The sequence below is a fragment of the Choristoneura fumiferana genome, chromosome 9 (genome assembly GCF_025370935.1).
Source record: "Choristoneura fumiferana chromosome 9, NRCan_CFum_1, whole genome shotgun sequence".
NCBI classification, from domain to species: domain Eukaryota; kingdom Metazoa; phylum Arthropoda; class Insecta; order Lepidoptera; family Tortricidae; genus Choristoneura; species Choristoneura fumiferana.
Window position 1 is genome coordinate 15908772 of NC_133480.1, and position 26242 is coordinate 15935013.

The following is a 26242-nucleotide window of genomic DNA, read 5'->3' on the forward strand; positions in this document are numbered from 1 at the left end:
ACATTTGTGATTTGTTGAATAACTAAATAGCCAATCGCAAGCAAGACTGTAACATCAAACGGACCTCGCGATGCTAACGCCATCTAGCGGTATTTCGCATTTCATTTCACCCTCATAGATTTTATACCCGGTGGATTAAAAATAATTCAGATATTGGCGTCAAAATCAAAATTGATAATTGTCTATAAAACATAACCACAGCTGACCCAAAAAAGACAAAATAAAAGGCAAAGACTTGTATTTTTTCTAAGTGTTTTGCTGAAAATTTTGAATTTGAACGCCAAATGATAAATAAGTTGTAGTAACGCCATCTAGTATGTTATTTGTTACGTTAATGTTTACAACGGTAGTTAATACAATGTACATAAGTAACGTAGCGGATAGATTATTATACGTTATCTCAATTATAATAATGAATAGTAATAAAATAGCGGTAATTATTATTGTTCATATCATATTAATAATAATGATGCTGAAACCATTGTCTTCTTTCTGAACAATTTCTAAAGTTATTAAATTTAAAAATAAAGAAATTGCTAATCAGGCGATGTTTTATTTGGACGGTTGTCTTTTTACGTAACGAAAATATAATGAAAGGTAAACGTCACAGTGTTCAACCTGCTGATGTCCAATAGACGACACCCTGCTGCCACCTCTATTGATAATGACAGGAAATCAAACATGACAACTATTGGGGCAGTGACCAGCACTCGGACGTTTACCTTAATTCAAATTAAATTGCTTATTTGGGCCATATTCTCCGAAACCAACAGTTTCGTCTCCTGCAAATTATTATGATAGGCAAAATGGCTGGAAAGCGAAAGGTAAGACGTAAAATGTCATAATTGATTGAATCAGGCGTTAGTTTGCGGAGGTCCATCAATGAACTAAAAGAATTTCTTCTAACATAATAACAATTATAATTAAATTCATAATAATAATTTTGTCTAACATCTGGTACCATGGTGTAGGTACGGTTGTGTTGCTCTGAAGATGAGCTCTGGTTGAGTTCGAAACGTGTCACTGTATTGTGGTGGTGGTGATAGATGGGTTTTTGTGATTTGGGCCAATCAACTATTTTACCTGCACTTTGGGCGTCTCCTGCGTTACCAAAATTGTCTCTGGCGTTACCACAAAATCGTACTTCTAACAAGATATTTCATAGTTTAATAGGTTGAACTTACGTAGGATGGCATGTATTCATGTAGGTACACTATCTATTAAATAACAGAAAAAACATGTTTACTTACAAAAATCTGCAATTGTTTGAAAAATGTCGCGGACAGATTAGTGTGGGTAAAAAAGTTGATTGGCCCATTTGTGCGTGTTCTTACATTGTGGGGGTGGGGGAACTGCATGAACACGCATTATCTTGCATAAACACAGCTGTTATAAGGTCGCGGGTGAGCAAAGAAACTCTTTTAGTTCAGTGAAATCTCACTAGCATTAAGACTGTGTAACAGCTGTTTAAGCAGGCTATGAACAGAAGGAGATCTAAGGAGCTAACCGCCAACCTTTAACGACGAACCAGCAGTTGCTTAATATAAAAAGTTTTTGGTAAAAAATACATTTTTAATACAAGCTTTTTTGCTGACTGACTTTACTTGCATTGTCACCCAAACTACATTTGCATACCATATTTCAAGTCGCTGCTATTAACCGTCGAAGAGTTCCGCCTTGCGGAGACGATCCTGGCCGGACTACCAGGATGTCACTACTAGATTATTGTATTGTCACGCAATTTACATAAGTATGCCAAGTTTCAAATCAATCCGTCTACTGGAAGTTGGTCGAATTTAACTTGCAAGACTTGATTACAGACACACTTGGGACACGGGACGGGTGAAACTATATAAAAGCTTGTAAAAAGAAAGTAATTTTTTTTTATATAATTATAAACAAAAATAGGCTTTCATTTGACCACAATCACGCGGTAGGCTACGAACGAATATATGTGGACTTAGATGAAGCATATACATATTAAAGGCCCATTTACCCTAGATTTAAAAATTTGGACGATATATATAATAATTTAGCACGTATGATAGACACTCTTTACCCCATAACCGAGACCGAGAAGCCGTGGTGGACTAGTGGTTTGACCTATCGCCTCTCAAGCAGAGGGTGGGTTCAAACCCCGGCTCGCACCTCTGATTTTTTCCAAATTCATGTGCGGAATAACATTTGAAACTTACCACGAGCTTTGCGGTGAAGGAAAACATCGTGAGGAAACCTGCACAAACCTGCGAAGCAATTCAATGGTGCGTGTGAAGGTCCCAATCCGCACTGGGCCCGCGTGGGAACTATGGCCCAAGCCCTCTTGTTCTGAGAGGAGGCCTCTACCCTGCAGTGGGACGTATATAGGCTGGGATGATGACCCCATAACATTGCTGCGGATGTATGGGCGACTCACTTAACATCAGCGCGGCTAATCCGAAATTCGAAAATCGAAGTTCGTATCGTACGTCCCCTTACTCTTGTATTAAATATAGGACCTAAGCGTCAGAGGGACGGAACGACACGAACTTCGATTTTCGTATTTCGGAGTAGGCCCTTAGGTGAACCGTCTGCTCGTTAGTCTGCTGTTACATAAAAAAACACTTCAGTGCTGGGGTTTGAGCATGGACAATAATGCAATAACGAGAGAAACCGCAGGCAAAAGTAGAGCAACATACAAAGCCAGAAAGATAACTTGGGAATAAAAAAAAGGAAATTTTTGCGAAAAGTTTCTGCGTTAGGACTCGGTGGTTATTTACCAAACGAAAACATAGATGGCGCCACTCGTTGATTAAAAGCTGTACAGCATCTACTAGAAAGGTGCATGAGGCAAAAATCTTAAGGTATAACGCAAACGAAGAATATTTTGGATCACAAACGCTCTCTTCAAACAAATAAATGCCATATTTTTATCCATCTAAAGAAGCTTAAATAGCTAAAGGAACGAGGGACCGACCGCTTCCGGCCCAGCAACAGTTCGATTGTGAAATTAGTTTGATCACAACAAAGTTTACGATATTGATTCGGTCTTTCTTATCCAAGGTCACTCGGGGACGGTTTAAGTACGACCTGTAATTGTCGACACGGAATGAGCGTCAAAAATGTACGAACTGATAATTGCCATAAAAGATTTCGATTATTATCAGGTCGTACTTAAACCGTCGTGTAACGTCGTCGTACTTTAACAAGCCGTGGTGGCCTAGTGGTTTGACCTATCGCCTGTCAGGGTCGTGGGTTCAAACCCCGGCTCGCCCCTCTGAGTTTTTCGAAATTCATATGCGGAGTTACATTTCAAAATTTACCACGAGCTTTGCGGTGAAGGAAAACATCGTAAGGAAACCTGCACAACCTGTGAAGCAATTCAATGGTGCGTGTGAAGTTCCCAATCCGCACTGGGCTCGCGTGGGAACTATGGCCCAAGCCCTCTTGTTCTGAGAGAAGGCCTGTGCCCAGCAGTATATAGGCTGGGATGGTACCAGGTCCGTGAATTAGTGTCGTTCATTCCAGATCGATAAATACTGGGTCGAACACAAACTGCATCCATTTGGGTGGTATTTTATCTAATTATTAATTAGTTATAAATACATGAATTTAAATATCGCTTTATTTAATTATTTAAAACAAAGGACTTTTAGGGGCTGTTTCACCATCCATTGATTAGCGTTAACTGTTGTGAATAAATAAAGCGAATTTACTGATAAACACAAACTATATTAATAAAAACTTAGCAAGTACAAAACATAATATTCGCAAGTCACACAGTCGGCATAAGAGAGATGCCTAGGACGTCACTGCGACAGCTGGTAGCGTGAAGTCAACATTGCTCATATTATTTGCGTAGGCGGTTTGCATTTATTCCTTCATTAACCGACGGTTAAATGTGATGCCGTCTCCGTCTATTCGAACAAAACAAATAGAGACGGCATCACATCTAACCGCCAGTTAACACTAATCAATGGATGGTGAAACAGCCCCTAAATAAAGTACAAAAATATCAAATTACAATAAAAACTTCTTTTTTACCTAACCTAGCTTAAAGTAAAACACACATACATGTAGAATTATGAATATTGACATTGCCATACGGGGTTTATTATGGATTGAAATTATAGCACCTACGAAACGCCAGTGTTGCCATGCGTGGCGCGCTTGACAGAGCCTGACTGTGGCCCATTTCACGAAGTTCATCATCATCATCATCATCAGCCGGAAGACGTCCACTGCTGAACAAAGCCCTCCCCCTTAGAACGCCACAATGAACGACAACTCGCCACTTGCATCCACCGGTGGGAGGCCTGCCAACGCTTCGTCTTCCGGTTCGTGGTCGCCAATCGAGGACTTTCACGAAGTCAATAGTTACAATTTACAAGCGGTAGTCTCTTTTCATTGTATACTGTTAAACAGAGACTACCGCTTGTAAATTGCAACTTGTAGCTTCGTGGAATAGGGCACTGGACGCGGGAAAAACAATCGAACGATTGAGGCCGAATGGCCAAGTGGTTGAGAACCTGTCTATGAAGCTTGAGGTCGTAGGCTCGGTCCGCGGCCGGGCAGATATCGACAGTATCAAGAACTGTTACGCGTTTCTTTATTATTAACTAGGCTTTTCTTTAAGTTACTGTGAATCGTTATGATAATAACGATAATTGCATTACTCAGATTTCAGGGAATGAGTGCCGTATTGTTTTGGTTTTATGTTGACCTCAAATAGTGGACTTTTGTTTGTTCTCCAAAATAGGTTCATTCGCTGCCCGATTCTCACTTGTTTGCCCACATTGATGTCAGGGTCGGAACCCGACTCTCTAAATCCTATCTTACGATATACAAAAATAAATAAATATCATGGGACACTTGACACCAATTGACCTAGTCCCAAACTAAGCAAAGCTTGTACTATGGACACTAGGCAACGGATAAACATACTTATATAGATAAATACATACTTAAATACATATTAAACATACAAGACCCGAGAACAAACATTCGTATTATTCATACAAATATCTGCCCCGGCCGGGATTCGAACCCGGGACCTTAAGCTTCGTAGTCAAACACAGGTATATACATATACATAAACAGCAGACAGCCAGGTTTGCATGAAAAAATATGTTTGAAAAGGTCAAATAAGTAATTCCCGATCGTAGCCGGCGCAGATAACTAGTCGTACATATTGATAGACGTTTATTATGTAACTAGCTTTTACCCGCGGCTTCGCACGCGTAAACTATTCGGTGTGGTAGCTGCAATTGAAATTTTCGGGATTTTACAAAATTCCCCTGGAAATTTCCAATATTTATATCGTGGTCTTCATTGAGGTTGTGTTGTGAATAACTGTACAAAATTCAAGACTCTAAACCCAGTGCTGAAGTTTCAAAATTTTTCTTTTTCCAAATTCAAATGCAAAATTCAAATCAAATTCAAATCATTTATTCAGTAAATAGGCCGCAATGGGCACTTTTACACCTCATTTTTCGACATTTTATTTCTAGGTATCCGGTGGTAATATCGGGTCAAAAAGTCATCTATGTGTTTTTCTAGACATCCAGCTTCCTACATACCAAATTTCATGACTAAGCTCAGCGGTTAATATTTCAAGATTTTATCCCTATCCCGATGGAATATCGGGGTAAAAAATAGATTATGTGTTATTCCAGAGGTCCAGCTACCTACATACCCAATTTCATGGCCTTAAGCCCAGTGGTTGTTATTTCGAGATTTTATCCCTAGCTATCCCGTGGGAATATCGGGTCAAAAAGTCGCTTATGTGTTATTCCAGACGTCTAGCTACCTACATACCAAATTTCATGACTCTAAGCCCAGCGGTTATTATTTCAAGATTTTATCCCTATCCCGTGGGAATATCGGGATAAAAATTAGCCTGTGTGTTATTCCAGATGTCCAGCTACCTACATACCAAAATTCATGGCTCTAAACTCAGTGGTTGTTATTAGAGATTTTATCCCTAGCTATCCCGTGGGAATATCGAGTCAAAAAGTCCCTTACGTGTTATTCCAGACGTCTAGTTACCTACATACCAAATTTCATGACTCTAAGCCCAGCGGTTATTATTTCAAGATTTTATCCCTATCCCGGGGGAATATCGGGATAAAAAGTACCCTATGTGTTATTCCAAAGGTCCAGCTACCTACATACTAAATTTCATGGCTCTAAGCCCTGCGGTTGTTTTTCAAGATTTTATCCCTATGTATCCCGTGGGAATATCGGGTCAAAAAGTCACCTATCTGTTATTCCAAACGTCCAACTACCTACATACCAAATTTCATGACTCTAAGCCCAGAGGTTGTTATTTCAAGATTTTATCCCTATCCCGTGGGAATACCGGGATAAAAAGTATACTATGTTTTAATCTAGGTTATAAACTAACTTTTCGCCAAATTTCATCCAAATCCGTCCAGCCGTTTCAGCGTGAAAAAGTAACAAACATACTCACTCACTCACTCACATACTCACTCACAAACTTTCACATTTATAATATTAGTAGGATTATGTTACCTAAAATTATATTTTTTTACCAAACATCCTTGTCGGTTATTAAATGAATTGCGGGATGTTAACCATTATTTGATTACAATAAGCTGTTTCACCATCCATTGATTAGCGTTAACCGACGGTTAAATGTGATGCCGTCTCCGTCTATTCGAACAAAACAAATAGAGACGGCATCACACCTAACCGCCAGTTAACACTAATCAATGGATGGTGAAACAGCCCCTAAATCTACCAGTAAATAATCATAACTACAAATACTTTGTAAATGCAATTCAATTAAATTATAGATCCGGCCAAGCGCAAGTCAAGGTAGAAACAAAATGCATACAGTTTGGGGTCATTTTGTATTAGTTGTTCCTGAAAAATCAAAAAATATGTCAGTCTTCAATAATATTTCGGGTGTCTGGAAAAGTTTTAAATTAATTATATCTATTAATAATGTAGTAAAATGTTGCCGTTTTATCTCAATATTTACCTCCTATACTCTCAAATTCCATCCTACTAATAAGAAATGTGAAAGTTTGTATAGTTCCCACGAAATAGCGATAAAAGAATTCTACGCAGACGGAGGATCGGGCAACAGGCTAGTGGTTGAATAAATTCAAGTTTTATTTTAATTTTTAGATGTGTTATGCTTTGACCTTCAATTAGATTTAAAAAAATTAAATCCAATGACATTTTTATACAAAGTGGCAAAAATGGTGCGCACTGGCTGACTCAGCGCAGGTTCGGATTACTACCCCCCCCCCCTCGTCGTCGAAGTACAAGACGACTACTCTTCATATAACACGTCATTGTCTAAAGAAGATTAATAGAGTTCCGTTTATCATTCGGGTACGGAACCCTAAAAACAGTTATTCTTCTCGCACGCGTGAAATCTAGTAAATTTAAACTACATTTAAACCGTATTTAAAACATTAATCACTACAGAAACTGTAGTCGAGCAACAAAGGCAAAATAATTGAATATAGCAAAAATAATGTATAAGTTTTTGTTGCTTTTGTTGGTGTGTGGGGTGACCGTAGAATCTAATGGAATTGAGGTGACCAGCTATGCTGATGACATTCTTCGTCTTGCCAATCAAACGTCACCAGTGTTTCGGGACTTTTTGCAGATTCTCTTTGGAAAAGTGGTGAGTTCTAACTCCATCTCATTTCATATACTTCCAATGCTGGTCATAGGCGTCCTCTCACTAAGAGCACTTGTTTTTACACTCTACGCCATTGAATTCCTACGCTGGTAGCTCATACGGGATGCTGATGATGATGGAGATGAAGATATGGATGGATGGATGGATCAAATAATTATGATATCGGTGATAACGATGATTATGTGGTTATAAAGTATAACGATAATGATGTTGATTATGATAATGAGTTGTATATAGAATGATAATGATGTTGGTGGTGGTGGTTGTGGTGATGATGACGATGACAGTGATGATGATGATGATTATGATGATGTTAATGATGGTGATGATAATGATGGATCGTCAGACGACGACAACGATTATATTGTTGATAAAGGTAATAAATGAACTTTATTAATCCTTTGACTTCTCAGAACAAGACCAGCTTCCGTGCAGTGTTGGAAGTGGCTTCGAACCTAGTGGGATCCTTCTTCCCGCAGCGGCATCTCCCAAGGGTCCCTGAGCGATGGTGGGGCGACGAACACCGTGAGCGAGACACCAGGATAAGGCCCTTCAGAGTGGAGTTCTCTGACGAGGTAAGCTAGCCCCAGACTCTTAGGAACAAGGTTATTGCGGCCTTCTTTAAGCACAATGATAATAATCGCATAGAGATAGTAAAATAAACTGATTAAAAATAATGAAAATCTGAAGTCACTTATGTAACAAAATAAAAATATTCATGTAAGAAACTGAATACGTGAGTAAAACAAAAGATGCTAGCAAGCTGTGGCGTACGGGAGGGTGGCGCGCTGCTGCAGGCACTAACTAGCGACTGACTGCACTGGAATTCACTCACTTGCTAGTAGCAATAACAAGGTAGATTTAGGGGCTGTTTCACCACCCATTAATTAATTTTATTTGACGGATAAATGTGATGCCGTCTCCATCTATTCGGACAAAACAAACCGAGGCGGCATCACATTTATCCAGACCCTTAGTCTCATATTCGTCATTCATTAGTACGAGTAATTTAGTACTCATATCCGTGCGACGCCAGCTGCAGACTTTTCGACGACTTCTTTACCATTTTCGTATTCCAGATGATAACGGACCTGCGTGCACGCATCCACAACAGACGCAACATTACGCACGCGTTGCGTGGTGCGGCGCACGCTTACGGCACCAATGCGGACTATTTAAACCACTTCCTCGACTTCTGGGCGAATGACTACGACTTCAAGAAGAGAGAGGACTGGCTGAACAGGTTCCCTCAGTATGTCACTAACATCCAGGGTTAGTTCAATATTTAACTTAGATAGAGTTGAAAACCCAGGATGGGGTAGGCAGAGCACACGAAACGTTAACGCTTCGGAGCCACTTTTAACAATTTAAGGTTTTAAGTTTAACAAAAACGGTACAATATTGATAGGTTGCTAGCCTGTCGTCTACGCTATACCTTAACCTATTCGTGTGCTCTGCCTACCCCATTTGGGAATACAGGCGTCATTTTTGTGTGTGTGTGTGTGTGTGTGTGTGTGTGTGTGTGTGTGTGTGTGTGTGTAAAAACCCAGGATTTTAATGAATCATAGCTTAGAGCTGTCTCCAGGACCACCTTCAAATAAGTTTTTGTAAGCTTTTCTTTGACTGATATCATCATCATTACCTATATCAGCCATGGGACATAGGCCTTCTCCACAGACCTCAGTTGCTTCGGTTGGAAGACTTGGAAGCTGTCTGCATGGGAGCGCCAAAGTTTGCATACTTCTAGTCTTACCTTGTGTATGTCTGAATCATCAATTGTCATTTTTTTCCCACTGAAATCTTACATTTTTCTGAAATGAAATGGTAATCTAACAATTCTGAAGAATTATTAGGTTTATAGAAAAAAGAGTTATGACAAACGATCATTCTGGCAAACATTACATTTGGACTTTCAATCAGTATGTGGCTAGTGATGAACCTAATGTCGTTCAGTTTGACGAGTACGATCTGTTTTTATTATTTGCTCCTGTTAAAGGCCGCACCCGATATGATATTGGTAGGGTTGGCTTTATACAAGGCCATTAACAGAAGCATGCATTCCAGGCCTGGATATTCACTTCATGCACATCAGACCTCCCAACCCTCACCAGAAGCTGGTTCTTCCACTGCTCATGCTGCACGGATGGCCCGTCACCGCCTTCGAGTTTGTCCACGTCATAGATAACTTGCTCAGTGAACGTGAGGATTGTGACTTCGTGTTTGAGATGATCGTGCCGGACTTGCCAGGGTATGGGTACTCTGAGGTTAGTAAAGTGTGCCAGTTTTAGGGTTCTGTACCTCATCATCATCATATCATACGTAAGACGTCCACTGTTGGAAATAGGCCTTTCCCATAGATCTCCAGTTGCTTAGGTCGGAAGCTTCCTGCATCCACCGTAAACCCGCGGCTTTAAACACGTCATCCGTCGATCTCGTTGGTGGACGTCCTACGCTGCGCTTACCTATCTCCTAATTTCTAATTCAATCCGTAGAGAAATCCCGAGCATAACTCTCTTCGCAGCTCGCTGAGTAACTCTGAGCTCTGTACATCTCGATAGAAAAAAATTAAACCAACTTCAAAACTATAACTAAAATTGTAAAATAAATATGCCAACTATTTCTTCGCTCTATGCCTTCAAATAAATAGTTGGCATAGTTACGTACTTCTTTTAAAGATAAAACTTCTATTTCTCCCTTTTTAGTCACAGTTTTAAAATCTTTGTAATGTTATTAAAGTACTCATTCACTTGTCTATTTAATTTTGTTCTTTCTTTCATTCAGGGCACTAGCAAGATAGGTCTGTCTCAGTACCAGATGGCCATAATCATGAAGAACCTGATGCGACGCCTGGGCAAGCCTCGCTTCTACATCCACGCCGGCGACATTGGCCAGTTTGTGGCCGACTCCATGGCAGTTCTCTTTCCTGACAGGGTACTAGGACTCCACACTAATTTCGCTTTCAGGTAGGGTACACAATGATTTAACCCTTTGTTCAGCAGTTTACGAGTTCTGGCGTTGATGATGCTGATGATAAAAATACAGGATGGAGAGCATGAACATGTTGAATACGAGTTTTTAGTCCGGTGCTTACTAGTCAGGTTTTAGTTTCACAAATTTATAATAATTATATTATAGCATCCTTGTTTTGCATGTGGAGTAACTTTTCGATTATTCCAGTCTCCGCCCTGAAACGCTGGTTAAATATGTGCTGGGACAGTTGTACCCTTCTGCTGTGGAGGAGCCACGGTACCAGAACAGAATGTACCCCCTCGCCGACTTTGCCAGGTTCTACGCGGAAAACACTGGCTACTTGCACCTTCACGCCTCTAGACCAGATAACGTGGGTTCGTAAACATACTCTTAAGATATTATTCCATAGAAGTCTTCGTCTCACTCCCACTCTCCATTATCATCATAACAGCCGTAGGACGTCTACTGTTGGACATGGGCCTTCCCCATGTCCTACACGTAAACGATTATTTACATAATTTCAACCAGGTTCGATTCTCAGACTTTTTTTATAATGCCATTTTTATTAAAGCCATAGAAGAACAGATTTTGCTACCTATCTCAAGTTTCTGACTTCTCCATACTAACCCATTTGGATTGATCACATCACCCTGTCTAATAATTTTCAAACCTCATTTGACAGGACACGGCCTCGAAGACTCGCCAGTAGCCCAGGCGTCCTGGCTCATCCAGAACATAATCTTGGCCACCAGACCCCGCGACCTCCTGGTCCCCAACGGCAACCTGCCCCAACACTACCACATGAGCGATCTCTTCGACTCCTTCACGGTCTACTGGGCTGCCCAGTGCATGGCCACCAGCATCCGCTCGTATGCCGAGACCCTTGCGTGGTTCCAGGATCCGCTGACCGCCGTGATTTTAATGTAAGGATTGGAAGAGTCATCCAATGAGGGCTATCGCGTATGAATTCGCCGCTAGAGGCGCTAGGGTAGCGTGAGGTCTCCGAAATGTCAAATCTCATAGTTTTTTGGTGAGCTACGCGGGTTTATTTGTAATTAGAATAATTTTGTGAATATTTTGCATTACCTGAAATTAATTATGGCAATTATGCGTTACGGGGCAATGAATGTCTGTGTTTTGAGACAGTTTTATCTTTCGGAAACTTGTCCTCGATATTTTTATGGTACGGTTTTAAGGTGTATAAGGCCGTCTTGCAGGAAAAAATAAATCTAGATTTAAAGCTGGGTTAAAGCTGGCTTAAGCTTGACAGTTCCATACAATTTGACACTACTAAACTGAGCTTAACGCTAACTCGAGATTTACGTGTTTCCAGCAAGCGGCCCTTAAATATGATTTTAATGTAAACTTTGTTTTCACGCCCGTAATAACAGACTTAAAGCCACACATAAAAACCTCACGCAACAGTGGCGCCGTCTGGAAAGACAAAAAACGATAGCCCTGATTGTTACCCATGTCATGCACCGGTTCCCTAATTTTTCGCAGAAAACAATTTTCCCAATTATTCATATTCATAGGTATTCATAGGTATTCATAGGTGTCGGTAGGAAGTGTCAAATATTTTTACACGCTCCGCTGTGGCAGACATGAGTACATGTGACTATACACCTGACAGTGACTTCATCATCATCATCACCATAGTCCGTGCCGCAACTACGCGCCGCCAGCTGTCCCAGCACGGTAGACAGTTCAAGGTGCTGCCTACCCTAAAATTGACCCAATGCAAGCCTATGCACCTGACCAATGAGGGCTATCGCGAATGAATTCATCACTAGAGGCGCTAGTGTAGCGTGAGGTCTCCGAAATGTCAAATCTCATAGTTTTTGGGTGAGCTACGCGGGTTTATTTATAATTAGAATAATTTTGTTAATATTTTGCAATATCTGAAATTAATTATGGCAAATATGCGTTCCGGGGCAATGAATGTTTGTGTTTTGAGACAGGTTTGTCTTTCGGAAACCTTTGTCCTCCCTTTTTTCCGAACAAAACAGGGACTATGCAATACTGTATGTCCGCTCGATTTTATGGTACAGGTTTATAAGGTGTATTATATATATGATATTAATCTAAACTTTGTATTCACGCCCGTAATAACAGACTTTGAAAGCCATACTTAAAAACCTCACGCAACAGTGCGCCATCTAGTAAGACAAAAAACGATAGCCCTCATTGGATGCACGTGTTAAAGGACCGACAGAAAGCCCTTTAACTTCATCGCTGCATAATTCTTTATAAAAATTAGGATTACAATCCTCAGGACACCCACTCGTGTACCCTTCGCCGCCATTCGCTTCCGGCACGAGCTGATCTACCAGCCCGACTCCTTCCTTCGCGACAAGTACCCCAACCTGGTGCAGGCTTTGACTATGGACTTTGGCGGTCACTTCGCCGGTTACGAGGAGCCCGCTGCCCTAGCTGACTCCATTTGGACAGCTGTCAAGAAGATGGAAGCATTCACCACCAGAAAAGATATAACTGAGGGCTTGTTGGTGTGAACTGAGAAGGAGTAATCGGAGTTAATGTGTAAACTTCAATCTTACTAGGCTACTCTCCAACCACACGTGACAGACTGATACTTATACATAAATTTTCATCCAGACGCCTTCTTTCTCCATTTCCACATATTAAATACTTTATTATATGTATAGATATCGCACAAATCCAAAAAATCTACAGACATTTTTACTCCCTGTTTTTAGGGTTCCGTAGCCAAAATGACAAAAACGGAACCCTTATAGTTTCGCCTGTCTATCTGTCTGTCTGTCCGTCCGCGGCTTTGCTCAGGGACTATCAATGCTAGAAAGCTGTAATTTTTCACGAATATAATAAATGTTTTTTTTGGTATTAATAAATAACAACAATAATAACAAGAATGAAAACACTAACGCATTTATATTTTATGACAAACGTTTCAGAACGTGTCATTGTTTTTTTTTCGGGTGCGTTTCCGAATCTCTTTTCATTCATCATTTGATATCTATTTTCTTCCAGTTTGTTCTGTATTTTTTTTGTAATTATAGATGCATTTGGAACAATTTCAGAAAACTAAAATGAGCTTTATAATTACTAAATAAATGTTTTATAATAAGAATAAAACAACAGATTTAAATATTACTTCAACAATGTATGACGAACTTTCTTTGTGAACACGTCAATATTCAACGGTTACTTCCTCAACCACGTATCTACCCGAAATGTATACAACAAATCAACACTCTATCGTACTTAACAACATAAAGATTATTCTAAAGCAATTTTGTGGCCAGATACGAGGTTGTGAAAGTAAGCGGTCTATATTAATGGGGCATGTTCACGATAACGTTCCAATTTCAAAAACTCTTTCCAGCCGAGAGGATAAAAAGCGACTTTCCACGCAGATTTCGAAGGATAAAGAAAGCTTTTTCGAGCCAGTGAGGTGAAATAGTTATTTGTGCAACAAGAGAGCAAAGTTGTTTTTTGTTGCGAGTGTTGATTTTGAATCCCGAGTCAGCGAAGGTTCTAGGTTAGAATCCTGAGAACAGCAAGGGATTCAAACACACGAGATGCAAAAAAACTTTGGTCTCGTGTGACACATACAATTTTTCAGCAGCGAGGACATAATTTAAATGTAACATAAGAATAACACCACATATACCTACCTGTTTACAAACGAAACACATTTTTTTTTAATATAATCCGATTATTAAGTAACAAATACAATAATTACATTTAAAACCATAAAAAAGTGTTCGGTAGCTACATACAAATGTCATACTCATAACATGCATTGTAATTTGAACTTAGAACTCAAAGAGGAATGAGAGATGATATCTTTGTTAGAACTTCTTGTCCTAATGTCACAATTATTATTTAATACTGCAAAAAGCCTCATCTTGGGATCATTAAAAAGGTTGAGCAATAAACGTATAATTTATCATAAATGTTATTAAACCTTTAAATATGAATTTTATTAAGATTTCTATTACATAAACATAATAAAATTTGTTAAAAATTCATTCAATTTAACAAATATTTATTCCAACTGTATACGGAAATCTTTAAAAAAAAGGAAAGAGAAAGAAGCGGCTTTCGTGCAACGAGGTTGCATACTTTATTAAAAGATCGGGAAAATTTACATTTTGTAAATATTTCGTTGTCATGTAATTTATTAGGTATCGATATATTTGTAATACTAAAAATTTAATTTAAGATTTAATGTAATCAACACATTTGATCCTCTCTCGCTTTTTTCGTGTTAAAGTGAAATGACAGATCAAAGTATAGTTCAAATATTTAGAATTCAGTGAGTAGAACACTGTACTCAGCTTTTAAACAAAAATTAAAAAGCTACTTTGTCTCACGGAGTGAGCAAAATGCGATTTTGCTCACTGATTTCTCATAGCAAAACCTGCCTGTTTGAGGTGCTGAGGTGAAAAAATATTTACACTACTCGTCCGGTCCATCCTAAAAATTCTTGTTTATGTTAATATTATGTACTCTCATCGGCGCCCTGGTATGCTCGCAATTCAGAAATCCATGAGTCCATGAGTACCTGGAAATCCCAACCATCTCAGCCGAAGTGAAACGTACTCAGCCAACTACAGGGACCGACTGATGATTCACCCAAACCCGTTATCCAGTGTACTTTTGCAGCCAAATCCGATTAAAAGACTCAAGAGAGCTGATGTGCTGCCTTAGTAAGGGGAGGCAGAGCAGTGGTTCTGCCTTGCCAAACCCCAACCTCTAGCAACCCACCTGATTATAGTCTAGAGGGTGACATCTATCTGGCATACTTTTTAATGTCCGAAACTGATTACGCATAACAGGTTTCGCATAATTTATTTACGCCGAATCTTAAACTTGCCGAAACTTAGTTCGGCATAATTCTGTGTAAGCCGAATAATGGTTTACCCGAGTTTATTTTAGCATAAACGTGATTAAACGTGCGGAAAAAACACAAGACGACACCCATCACGAGTAGGTAGTCGATCAGGATGAGAGTAGGGGTATGGGTAGGACCGATGAAAAATCGGCAGTTGCAGATATCGATAAAAATGGGCGTGCAGCAGAAAAGCAGCGGGCAAACGCTTAAAAAACTTGCGGCACAAGCCGGCCACACACAATTGGTAAAATCACTGGTACTGACAATGGTATCACTACACCAAAGGAAAAGCTGGTTGCAGAATATTTTAAAATAAAAATTCCAACTCTGACAAGAGCTCCGCGCTATCCAACATGTGATCAAAGAATTCAGGCCAAAACAAAAACAATAGTACAGTCACCAGCACCAATATCTGACACAACAAGCGTGCATAAATATCTGATACGACTCTATTTCTAGGGCCGGAAGGACGTGTCAGATATTTTTGCACGCTTGTTGTGTCAGATATTGGTGCTGGTGACTGTACTATTGTTTTTGTTTTGGCCTGAATGTAATAAGTGCGCCTGGGTGGTTATAACTTGCAACCTCGTGATTCGGTAGCATAATATTGCTTTATAATATTTTTTCTTTGTACGTTACTAGTAATGTAACTCATTAATGTACGAATAACAAGGGTATTATTTCATTAGAATAGCAATCTGACCACGGATACCTTATATCTTAGGTGTCTATAGCTAGACTGTTGTAACATCAAATCATAAGAGAGTTTCAGAACGTATAATGTGTATTGATAGGTTTTTGAACAACCAATAAATATAGATAATAAACATGTCTACCGTTGTTTCATTAAAACATGCTGAAATCTGACCAAGGACACAAAACAAAAGAGTGGCCATGATACAGAAGGAATAATTCCTTATAGTAACGGAAATAGGGCCATTATGCAAAGAAAATATAAATCCCATTTATTCCCTATCCCGTGGGATAGGAATTCCCGAATTTAACTTGCAAGATTTAACTACAAATAAGACAGACAACGGGACTGGTGAAACTAAATAAAAGCTTATAATAGTATACACATCGTCATCTTCATTTGGCATTTACTTCTTAAAACTGAATAAGAACGCCTCTCTTAGCATTGAACGCTTCCATCTTCTTGACTGACATCCAAATGCTGTCCCCGAGGACAGCCGGCTCCTCGTACCCGGCGAAGTGTCCGCCGAAGTCCAGGGTCGAGGCCTGCACCAGGTTGGGGTACTTGTCGCGGAGGAAGGAGTCAGGCTGGTAGACCAGCTCGTGCTGGAAGCGTATGGCGGCGAAGGGTACTTCCGTGGGTGTCCTGAGGATTTTTATTGTCAATATTGATTGTTATGCGGTATTTTCTGGTATGTAGGAAGCCTATATCTTGATTGTCTCGGTTTGTGTATGAAAATACAGTTTCAAGAGGTCGATTTTATCGCGTGGACTTATGGTCTAAAGTATGATTTTAAGAGGATTTTAATAAATAAAGAACAATGAATAAAAACTCGATTGCCTTACATAAGCTCTAAATGAAAACTAAAAGGGAAAGAACAAGACTAGTACCCCTGTTAAGTAGGTAACTTGAATTTAGCTGTCGGGAGTTACGGAACTTAAAACTTCTGAGCTGGTCACGACTGTTGATCTTCAAGTTAAAACTACTAGATTTATGTATTTTTCTTTTTTTTTCGTTTTATTCAGTTTTAGGGCGATCGTTTTTTTTTTACTGACTTAAAAAAGGGTGAGGTTCTCCATTCGACAGTACGTTGTTTTTTGTATATTTGCTACGCGATAATTACGCCAATTGTGGACCGATTTTAAAAAATATTTCCCAAAATATTTATGAGTTATGGCTCTAAAAACAAACGCAAACACTTACGTCAATATAGTCAATGTGAGTGGATCCTGGAGCCACGCGAGAAGTTCGGCGTAGACGCGTACGCCGGTTGCCATACTCCGAGACGCCCAGTACACGGTGAACGAATCGAACCAGTCCAGCATATCGAAAGTCTGGTTCAGGCGGCCATTGTTTACCCGAATATTGTCAATTGACGAACCACCGATTATGTTTTCGAGGATCCAGGAGGCTTGGGCTACGGGAGAGTCATCGAGACCGTGACCTGTAAAGAAATACCTTGTATGGCGTGAACAGAGTTGCCAGGTCTTTTGCGAATAAATACCGAACAGGGAGCAAAAAAAAACGCTTCCAAAGCGCACGAAGCGGCAACATCGATTGTCGATTGCGTAAAATCTGACAATTGAATAGTTTAAAAGGGAGAAAAACTTATCAGAAAAAAAATACTGAACCGCCCATACTTCGGTATTTTTGTTATACCGAACACCGAACACAGTGCTAAAATACCGAACACCTGGCAACACTGGCATGGATGACAATACAAGAGAAATCTATCTGTTAATTCCTTTGTTATGCCCCGTTTACCACTTTCTTTAGTTAACTTAAAATTTAATCCGTTAATCAAAATGTTAACTTTGTTAATTAACGATTAACTGATAAATGGTCGAAATTGGTGTGACGTACTTTATGAATGGACCCTAATCAGGATACGAACCCACGTTGTCCGGCCTCGTGGCTTGCAGATGGAAGTACCCAAAATTTTCCAAATAGAACTTAGCCCAGGTGGTGAGAGGGTACATTCGGTCCTGGTACCGTGGCTCCACTCCCGAGGGGTACAGCTGTCCCAGAACATACTTCACCAGCGTTTGGGGACGGATACTGGAAAATCATTCGGCATTATAAAAAAAATACCTAGCCCTCTCGTTCTGAGATGAAGCCAGTGCCCAGTAGTATATAGGTACGTTAGCTTATATACAGGGTGTAACATTCAGAACGGTCAGTATGGGAAAGTCTGAAACTATAAGACATATTGAGATCTGTTATTAAGGACCATGTCACCGATTTTAGTAATAAGAAAAACTCTATTCAAACATTTAAGTGAAATTTGTACTCAGCTCGGGAATCGTACCCGAACGATTTGAAAAATAAAACTAACATTATTAAAGAATATGAAATGAAATGCATTTTATTCATTCCAGATATCATGTTCCATAGTAACATTTATTGGTTATGATCTACACTATCGATATCCAAATAGAAATAATTTAAGTTTCTTTTTTCAAAACAACCCGGTTCGATTATCGAACAGAGCAAAAGTTTTTTTTTTAATCTATGAATGCAGTTTTTATTGTCATTAAAATTGATGACATTACTAACAACAGCTTATCGTATGTCTTATAGTTTCAGACTTTCCCATACTGACCCATCTGAATGTTACACCCTGTATATACCTCATGTAGGCTGGAATGATGATGATGATTAATAAAATTGAAATGGTTATTCTGCAAGCAGGCCACAAAGGTCTCGTTTACTCTTACATGTAACTTTTTTGATACGCCAACGCTTTCGGAAAGACCAAAATTGCCAAGAAGAATGCTCCTCGACAGAAAGACTTTTCTATACAAAAGTTATAATATTCCAATTCGCTTAACCATTACAGCTAAACAAAGTAAATTAGAAATATATGGATAAAAAAATGAAAGTTACATGGTGTTACATTTCCAAATTTTACGGTACATTGATGGAACTCCAAAATTGAACACCTGGTTCAATCAATCATCAGACCGACCTGAAAGGGAAGTTAGTGTGCAGCCCTAACACCTTGTCAGGGAAGAGGACTGCCATGGCATCCGCCACAGGCTGCCCGATGTCCCCGGCGTGGATGTAGAACCGGGGCTTGCCCAGGCGCACCATCAAATTCTTCAAGATCACCGCCATCTGGTATTGCGACATGCCAATCTTGTTGGTAGCCTGCACAAACGGAAAAACAGTCTGAGGGTTTAAAAGCACAATCTAAAGCTCGATATTTGACTAGCTTTAGGGATAAATACCTCGACTTGATACAAAAATCCAGCTCTCCATCCCGCGGGAATTTCTATACTCGTAAATCCCTTATTAGTGCACCTTCATGGCGCTCAAGGAATATTTCTTATTAGAACTAGCTAGTCTAAAAAGTCTGCACTCTGCAGTCTCAGTAGTATCTCGCCCGCCACTGCAGTCTAACATATCCTCATCAATCATGAGTCATGTTGCAAATGCAATCTATCATTTGGAACAGCTCTGAAGAACCAGCTTTAGCTCTCGAGGCCAGGCTTTATAGCCGGTGAGAACCCGGCGTTATCTGGTCCCCCCCCCCAGTCCATGATGGATTTTTCCAGACTGCACACCCTCATAACCACCTCAAAAGCACCTCATTACCTGACCTGGCGGGTGTGGAGTGCCTTCGGGGCACCCCCTTGCATGTCCTTATACATTTGTATTTAGTTTATAAGGATTTAGATTAAGAACAGAGCGTTAGAGAGCTCAGTACACCTGGGGGTGTTGCAGATGCGTTGCCAACCTAGAAGTCTAAAATGGGATACCTCAGGTGCCAGTAATTTCACCGGCTGTCTTACTCTCCACGTCGAAACACAACAGTGCAAGTACTGCTCCTAACCTACCACCTAAGACTATCCTGAAATACTGACCTCCGAGTACCCGAACCCTGGCAGATGGGGCACGATGATTTCAAACACGAAGTTGCACTCTTCACGTCCTCGGAGCAAGTAGTCTATGACGTGGACGAACTCGAAGACGGTGGTGGGCCAGCCATGAACCAGTAGCAACGGGAGAACCTTCTTCTGATGAGGGTTGGGAGGTTTCACGTGGATGAAGTGGATATCTAAGCCTAGAATACGTAAGCTTTTTTAAGGTTCCGTAGCCAAAATGGCAAAAACGGAGCCCTTATAGTTTCGCCATGTCTGTCTGTCTGTCCGCCCGCGGCTTTGCTCGTCGATGATACTGCACTGCAATACCGCGTAACCAACAATGGCTAATACAAAAGTAGCAAATTTTCATGGCTGAAAGTAGGTATCCTACTAATATTATAAATGCGAAAGTTTGTGTGTGTGTGTGTGTGTGTGTGTGTATGTTTGTTACTCCTTCACGCTAAAACGGCTGGACGCATTTAGAGGAAATTCGGTAAGTATGTAGATATATGGGCGTCTAGAATAAAACATAGGCTACTTTTTATCCCGATATTCCCACGGGATAGGGATAAAATCTCGAAATAATAACCGCTGGGTTAAGAATCGTGTCATTTAGTATGTACGTAGCTGGAAATCTGGAATAACATATAAATATACTTTTTATCTCCATATTCCCACGGGATAGGGATAAAATCCTGTAATTTCAACCGCTAAGTTTAGAATCTTGAAATTTCGCACAGTTGTTCTTAACACAACCTCAATGAAGACCACGTTCTGAATTTTGGGAATTCCCAGGGGAAATTTGTAAAATCGCGGAATTTCAATTGTAACCTACCATATCGAATAGTTTAAGCGTGCGAAGCCGTGGGTAAACTCTAGTACATAATATAAACACAATGATATTTAATCTTAACGCTCTCCTGAAAAAAATTGTCTCAAGTCAGATATGCGGTATTGCAGTATCATTAACGCTCTGTTCCACTGATGGTAAATGCAATAAAATATCGATATTATATTTTTATAAAAAAATATCGATATATCGGTATAATTTGTCAGAGAATATTCGTGCTCTAAAAACTTTAAGGCGATTGAAGTTGAAATTGACAAACAGAGTTGCCAACTTAAAAACCAAATTATCGACCAGAAACATAAAATACACAAAATATAATTTGCTAAATAGATGTTAGTATAAAAAACGTATTCCTCTTTAGGATTTTTGAATATTAAAACTTATAAATGTTTATTGGTCTGAAAAAAATATTGATTTGTTTAGATTTTCGAAACTTTGAATTTTATATCAATACACGCCACGCCGCTCACAACGACATTCTCAGAAGGGCGCTCGTTAGTGCCGACGTTCCCGCTGCTCTGGAGCCCCAGATTGTACGGAGCGATGGCAAGCGCCCTGACGGAATGTCGTTGATACCCTGGAAGACTGGCCGTGCGCTGGTGTGGGACGCTACCTGTACAGATACCCTGGCGGCGTCCTACCTACCAGCAACTACCAAATGTGCGGGGGCGGCGGCAGACGCCCGGAAACGCCTCAAGGTCAGGTCAGGTCAGGTCATATAGATGTCTCGGCGCCCAATATCATTTCTTTGCTTTTGGCGTCGAGACTCTAGGTCCTTGGAGTAAGGGTGCGCTGGAGCTACACAGGGAGCTCAGCAATAGGTTAAGGGAGGCAACAGGCAACCCTCGCGCTGGCAGCTTTCTCGCGCAAAGAATCTCAATCGCAGTTCAACGCGGGAATGCTGCCTGCGTGATGGGCACCACGCCAAGAGGCCCACCTCTCTTTTTTAATTAAAGTTTTAGTTTTAGTTATTTAAATTTAATAGTAGTTTTAGTCCTATGGATATTTTGTATTTTCTTAATATTTTCTTAATAAATCTTAAACTTTATCTGATATATCGAAATATGAAATATCGCACAAAAATATCGATACATTCAAAAAATAATATCGATATATCGATGTATCGATATTTTTTCAACAAGCCTACGGGTGTAGATAGACGGTAAAAGTGGCTTACTGGTTCAGGAACAGCATACTTACTGTAGCTTTGACTAACCCGGGCCTAAATTGAACTGCTCATGCCGCAATCCAGTAACCAGTCCGTGTCTTTTTTAACCCCCGACGCAAAAAGAGGGGTGTCATAAGTTTGACCGCTATGTCTGTCTGTGGCACCGTAGCTCTTAAACGGGTGAACCGATTTGAATGTGGTTTTTTTAATTAAAAGCAGTTTTTCTAGCGATGGTTCTTAGACATGTTTTATCAAAATCGGTTCAGCTGTTTTTGAGTTATTGAGCTTTGAAGTGACACAAGTGGTTTTCCAACTTTTTGTTGGTTATTGAGTACCAACCTTGAATATTGGTGATAAACTGAGCATACTTGTTGAGCCAATCCTCTCTCTTCTTGAAGTCATAGTCATTCGCCCAGAAGTCGAGGAAGTGGCTCAAATATTCCGCATTGGTGCCGTAAGTGTGCGCCGCGCCGTGCAACGCACGCGTAACGTTGCGCCTGTTGCGGATGCGCGCGCGCAGATCCGTTATCATCTGAAATATCTCCATTTTGTATTTTTTAACCAACCACAGAAAAGGGGTTTGTCCACGGAGTTTGCCAGTTCGATTGCTTTTTTTATATTGTTATTTTTTTGTTTATTACCTCAGACCTCTATCGTTTATAATTAAGTCCGTAGGTATCAACTACGTTTTTACCTAGTTCCTCCACTACCACACGTGCACAACATCTACCACTGTGCGGTACATATGCATGGCCGTCTAAAACCCACCCTCCTTCATTTCCACATGGATGAATTGGTATGTCACATAAACCGAACTATCACCAACACGAGCATCAAATGCGTTTCGAGCGACCTAAATACAAGCTCATTCTCAAGGCAATACTTGACGCTTTGCTTAAAGCATTTAAAAAAAAACAATCGACACTTTTTAAACTTAAAAAAATATCGATTTTAACTACTTTTATTTACATGCGTTTCAAAAATGAAAAATGATATACAGTATATTTGTCATAAGTGGGTATAAGTACGTGGTCTCAATTCAATAGATTATAATAAGGTCGTCGTACACATTTCAATTTGAATTAAAAAGATCTTGTACAGCCTTTATAGAGGCAAGAACCGTACAGGGTTGTTGACGGTATATTTTTGTTGAAGTGAGGATGAAAATGGCGGCCAAAAATGAAAGAATAAAATAACTTTATATGTATAATGTTACTTCGTCTACAGAGGGAAGTCCAAGAGGCTTACAACTAAGGTGCTTTCCTTTTTATAGCCTAATATAGCGCCATCTGTCGGAATTATTGTATAATCTACATATCTACATGCTTGCTAACTAAGTTGAAAGGAAGATTACTTGAATCGAACAGTATAAAATAGTACATTATGTACGGCACAGATGGCGCTGTTACTACTATGTATGTTAACGCTTTAACAATTTTACTGACCTCATCCGTGAAGTGCACTTTAAAAGGTCTGACACTAGAGTCTCCCGGTCCCTCGGCGTTCCCCCACCAGCGCTCGGGAACGCTCGGGAGGGGCCCTGGCGGAAACAGGGCCCCCACCCAGTTGGCAGCCAGGTCCAGGATCATTCCGATGGTAAACTTGTTCTGAGAACAATGGTGGTAGGAATATTGACGTAAGGCCGCGTTGCCACCAAAGATGTGCGAGGTGTGTTGCGAGAAAAGTGTTTTTCATGAGCCAAACCAATAGGAACTAGAGATGGGCCGGATCCTGGTTTTGCCGGGTAATGGGTAACGGGTACCCGGCATAACTTTTGGCCGAATCTGCCGGGTAACCGGCAATATTACCTGGCATTAAAATGCCTTTAAAATCCACCGCTCGGAAGGGCTAAGCAATGCGGGGTGAGGCAGAGAGTTTGACTTGTGGTTTTACATCACAATCTACCGAATTTGAAGTTGAAGTGATTATTGATTCACTTGACATTAAAAATTTAACAAATTAATACTTAAATAAATGGATCTCAATGACTAGTTACTATCATCATCATTATCTCAGCCGTAGGACGTCCACGTTGGACATAGGCCTCCCCCACAGACCTCCAGTTGCTTCGGTTGGCAGCGGCCTGCATCCACCGTGAACCCGCGGCTTAAACCAGGTCATCCGTGCATCTTGTTGGAGGACGTCCTACGCTGCGCTTGCCGATCCGCGGCCTCCATGTAATAACTACTACTAGTAACTATAATAATAAATAAATAAATGAGAAATAAAGACTTAATTTACTACTAAAATTTGTTAAAATTATAAGTTGATTTAATTACAAAGTTTGATTAACATTTTCATATGAAAACATTTTCTTTTTATTATTGCAGGTGGTAGGACCTTGTGCAAGGTCGGATTGCTACCACCATCTTGCTCGCTAATCCTGCCGTGAAGCAGCAGTGCTTGCACTGTTGTGTTTCAGGAGAGTAAGACAGCCGGTGAAATTACTGGCACTTGAGGTATCTTAGGCCTCTAGGTTGGCAACGCATCAGCAATACCCCTGGTGTTGCAGATGTTTATGGGCGGTGGTGCTCTCTTATCAGGAGACCCCCTTGCTCGTATGCCAAACAGTCGAATAAAAAAAAAACGCTTTATTTAGGTACCTATCCTCGCACAGCACATTCTAGTGGAAACAGCTGAGCGGAGCAAAGTGAGGTAAACGAAGCGTTTCTATTGGTTCATGAAAAATACATTCCTCGCAACATATCTTCGCACATCTCTGGTGGTAACGGAGCCTAAAACAATTAATTTGCTCACCAGCGACATTATGATAGCTATGTTTATTCAAGAAATGTGTGTCTTGTTAGTTTGTTTTTACTGTATTTTTGTTGTGAGTTTGAAATGTGTGTTCATGCAGTAGTGGACCTCCACACTTCTTGCGTAAACGTAGCTACCTACCATAAGATGGCGGGTGAGCAAAGTCATCGTTTTAGCTCATATGGACATGGACCTCCGCAAGTAACGCCTGATTCAATAAATTAAAAGAAATATTGAGGCTTTTACGTAACAGTAATATTATTGAAATATAATCGCTGTCTTTTATATTTTATTTTTATTTATGTTTTTTTTACCCGACTGTCTGAAATAGGGTTATGTTTTTCGAGAGTATGTATGTATGTATGTCTATTTATTTGATCTTCTCTATAGCCTAAAAGGCTTGACGGCTATCAACATTATGAGGTAAGTATCATATAGTACTATAGTATAATATATATATATTAGACTCATCAAAACTGATATAATATTTCAAAATGATTATGTTAACACTTTTAAGCTACAATACCCCTGGTGTTGCAGATGTTTATGGGTGGTGGTGATCTCTTACCATCAGGAGACCCACTTGCTCGTTTGCCATCCAGTCGAATAAATAAAAACTTCACAAGCGCACCAAAAAATTCAAGCAAATTAAAAAAATGTGATCAGCTCAAAAATTTCTAATAATAGATCCCGATCGACACTGTTCAAGTTTAAGTTACTTAGCAGAGATCTAGACTACTAGACTTGTTTTTTACAAACTTTTATTTAGTTTCACCTGTCCCGTTGTCTGTTTGTCTGTCTGTAATCAAATCGTGCAAGTGAAATTCGACCAACTTCAAAAAATTTGCCATATCTAATAGTTGACGCGTGCGAAGCCGCGGGTAAGCCCTAGTGTTAAATAAAAGCCAAAGCTTACCACTTTTCCGAAAACTGTGTTAAAGAGGTCTTTAGCCACGGGCAGGGCTGTATTGATGGTCTCAACGAAATCATCTTCAGAACTGGCCCTCTTAACTTCACCTATAACAGCAGCATCGGGGCTGGCTCTCTTAAGTATTTCACCGATATCAGCATTAACAGAACTCACTAATAAAAACAATAGTATGGGACACATTTTAATTGGTTTATAAATAATTAACATCCAACTGTTCGCTATCAGTTGACAAATGAAAATGAACGTTTCCGCGCGTAAAACAGGTTTCCAGTTGTTTAATTATAGTGTTTGCCCGCGGTTTTGCACGCGTAAATTATTAAATCCAGTAGTTGAATTGAAATTACGGGATCTTGCTAAATTTCCGTGGGAGTTTCCAAAAATCACATCGTTGTTTTCATCGAAAATACAAACTGAAATATAGATGCACAGAAAAACCAGAAAAATAAGACCAGCGCTGGGAATCGAACCCA

At 40.0% G+C, this 26242-nt stretch overlaps 2 protein-coding genes across 3 annotated transcripts; one reads left to right on the forward strand and one right to left on the reverse strand.

Annotated features, from left to right (window-relative positions):
- The first annotated feature begins 806 nt into the window (after positions 1–806).
- On the forward strand, positions 807–13140 carry LOC141431400 (juvenile hormone epoxide hydrolase-like). The gene is made up of 8 exons (XM_074092567.1): positions 807–824; positions 8071–8232; positions 8737–8929; positions 9722–9921; positions 10439–10620; positions 10835–11001; positions 11310–11550; positions 12903–13140. The coding sequence occupies exons 1-8, from the start codon at positions 807–809 to the stop codon at positions 13138–13140; spliced, it is 1401 nt and encodes a 466-aa protein (XP_073948668.1).
- Positions 13141–16063: 2923 nt separating this feature from the next.
- LOC141430864 (juvenile hormone epoxide hydrolase-like) lies at positions 16064–26005 on the reverse strand. 2 transcript variants are annotated; one of them, XR_012451669.1, is made up of 9 exons: positions 25758–26005; positions 23530–23691; positions 22424–22616; positions 20067–20266; positions 19169–19350; positions 18095–18258; positions 17404–17644; positions 16360–16845; positions 16064–16245 (listed from the first exon to the last, which is right to left on the reverse strand). XR_012451669.1 is itself a non-coding variant. In XM_074091724.1 (8 exons), exons 1-8 carry the CDS (start codon positions 25977–25979, stop codon positions 16614–16616), a joined length of 1596 nt encoding a protein of 531 aa, XP_073947825.1. In that variant the 5' UTR covers positions 25980–26005; the 3' UTR covers positions 16252–16613. The 2 variants fall into 2 exon arrangements, 1 of the variants encoding a protein (XP_073947825.1); XM_074091724.1 differs by lacking the exon at positions 16064–16245 and having other exon boundaries at positions 16252–16845.
- Between the last annotated feature and the right edge of the window lie 237 nt (positions 26006–26242).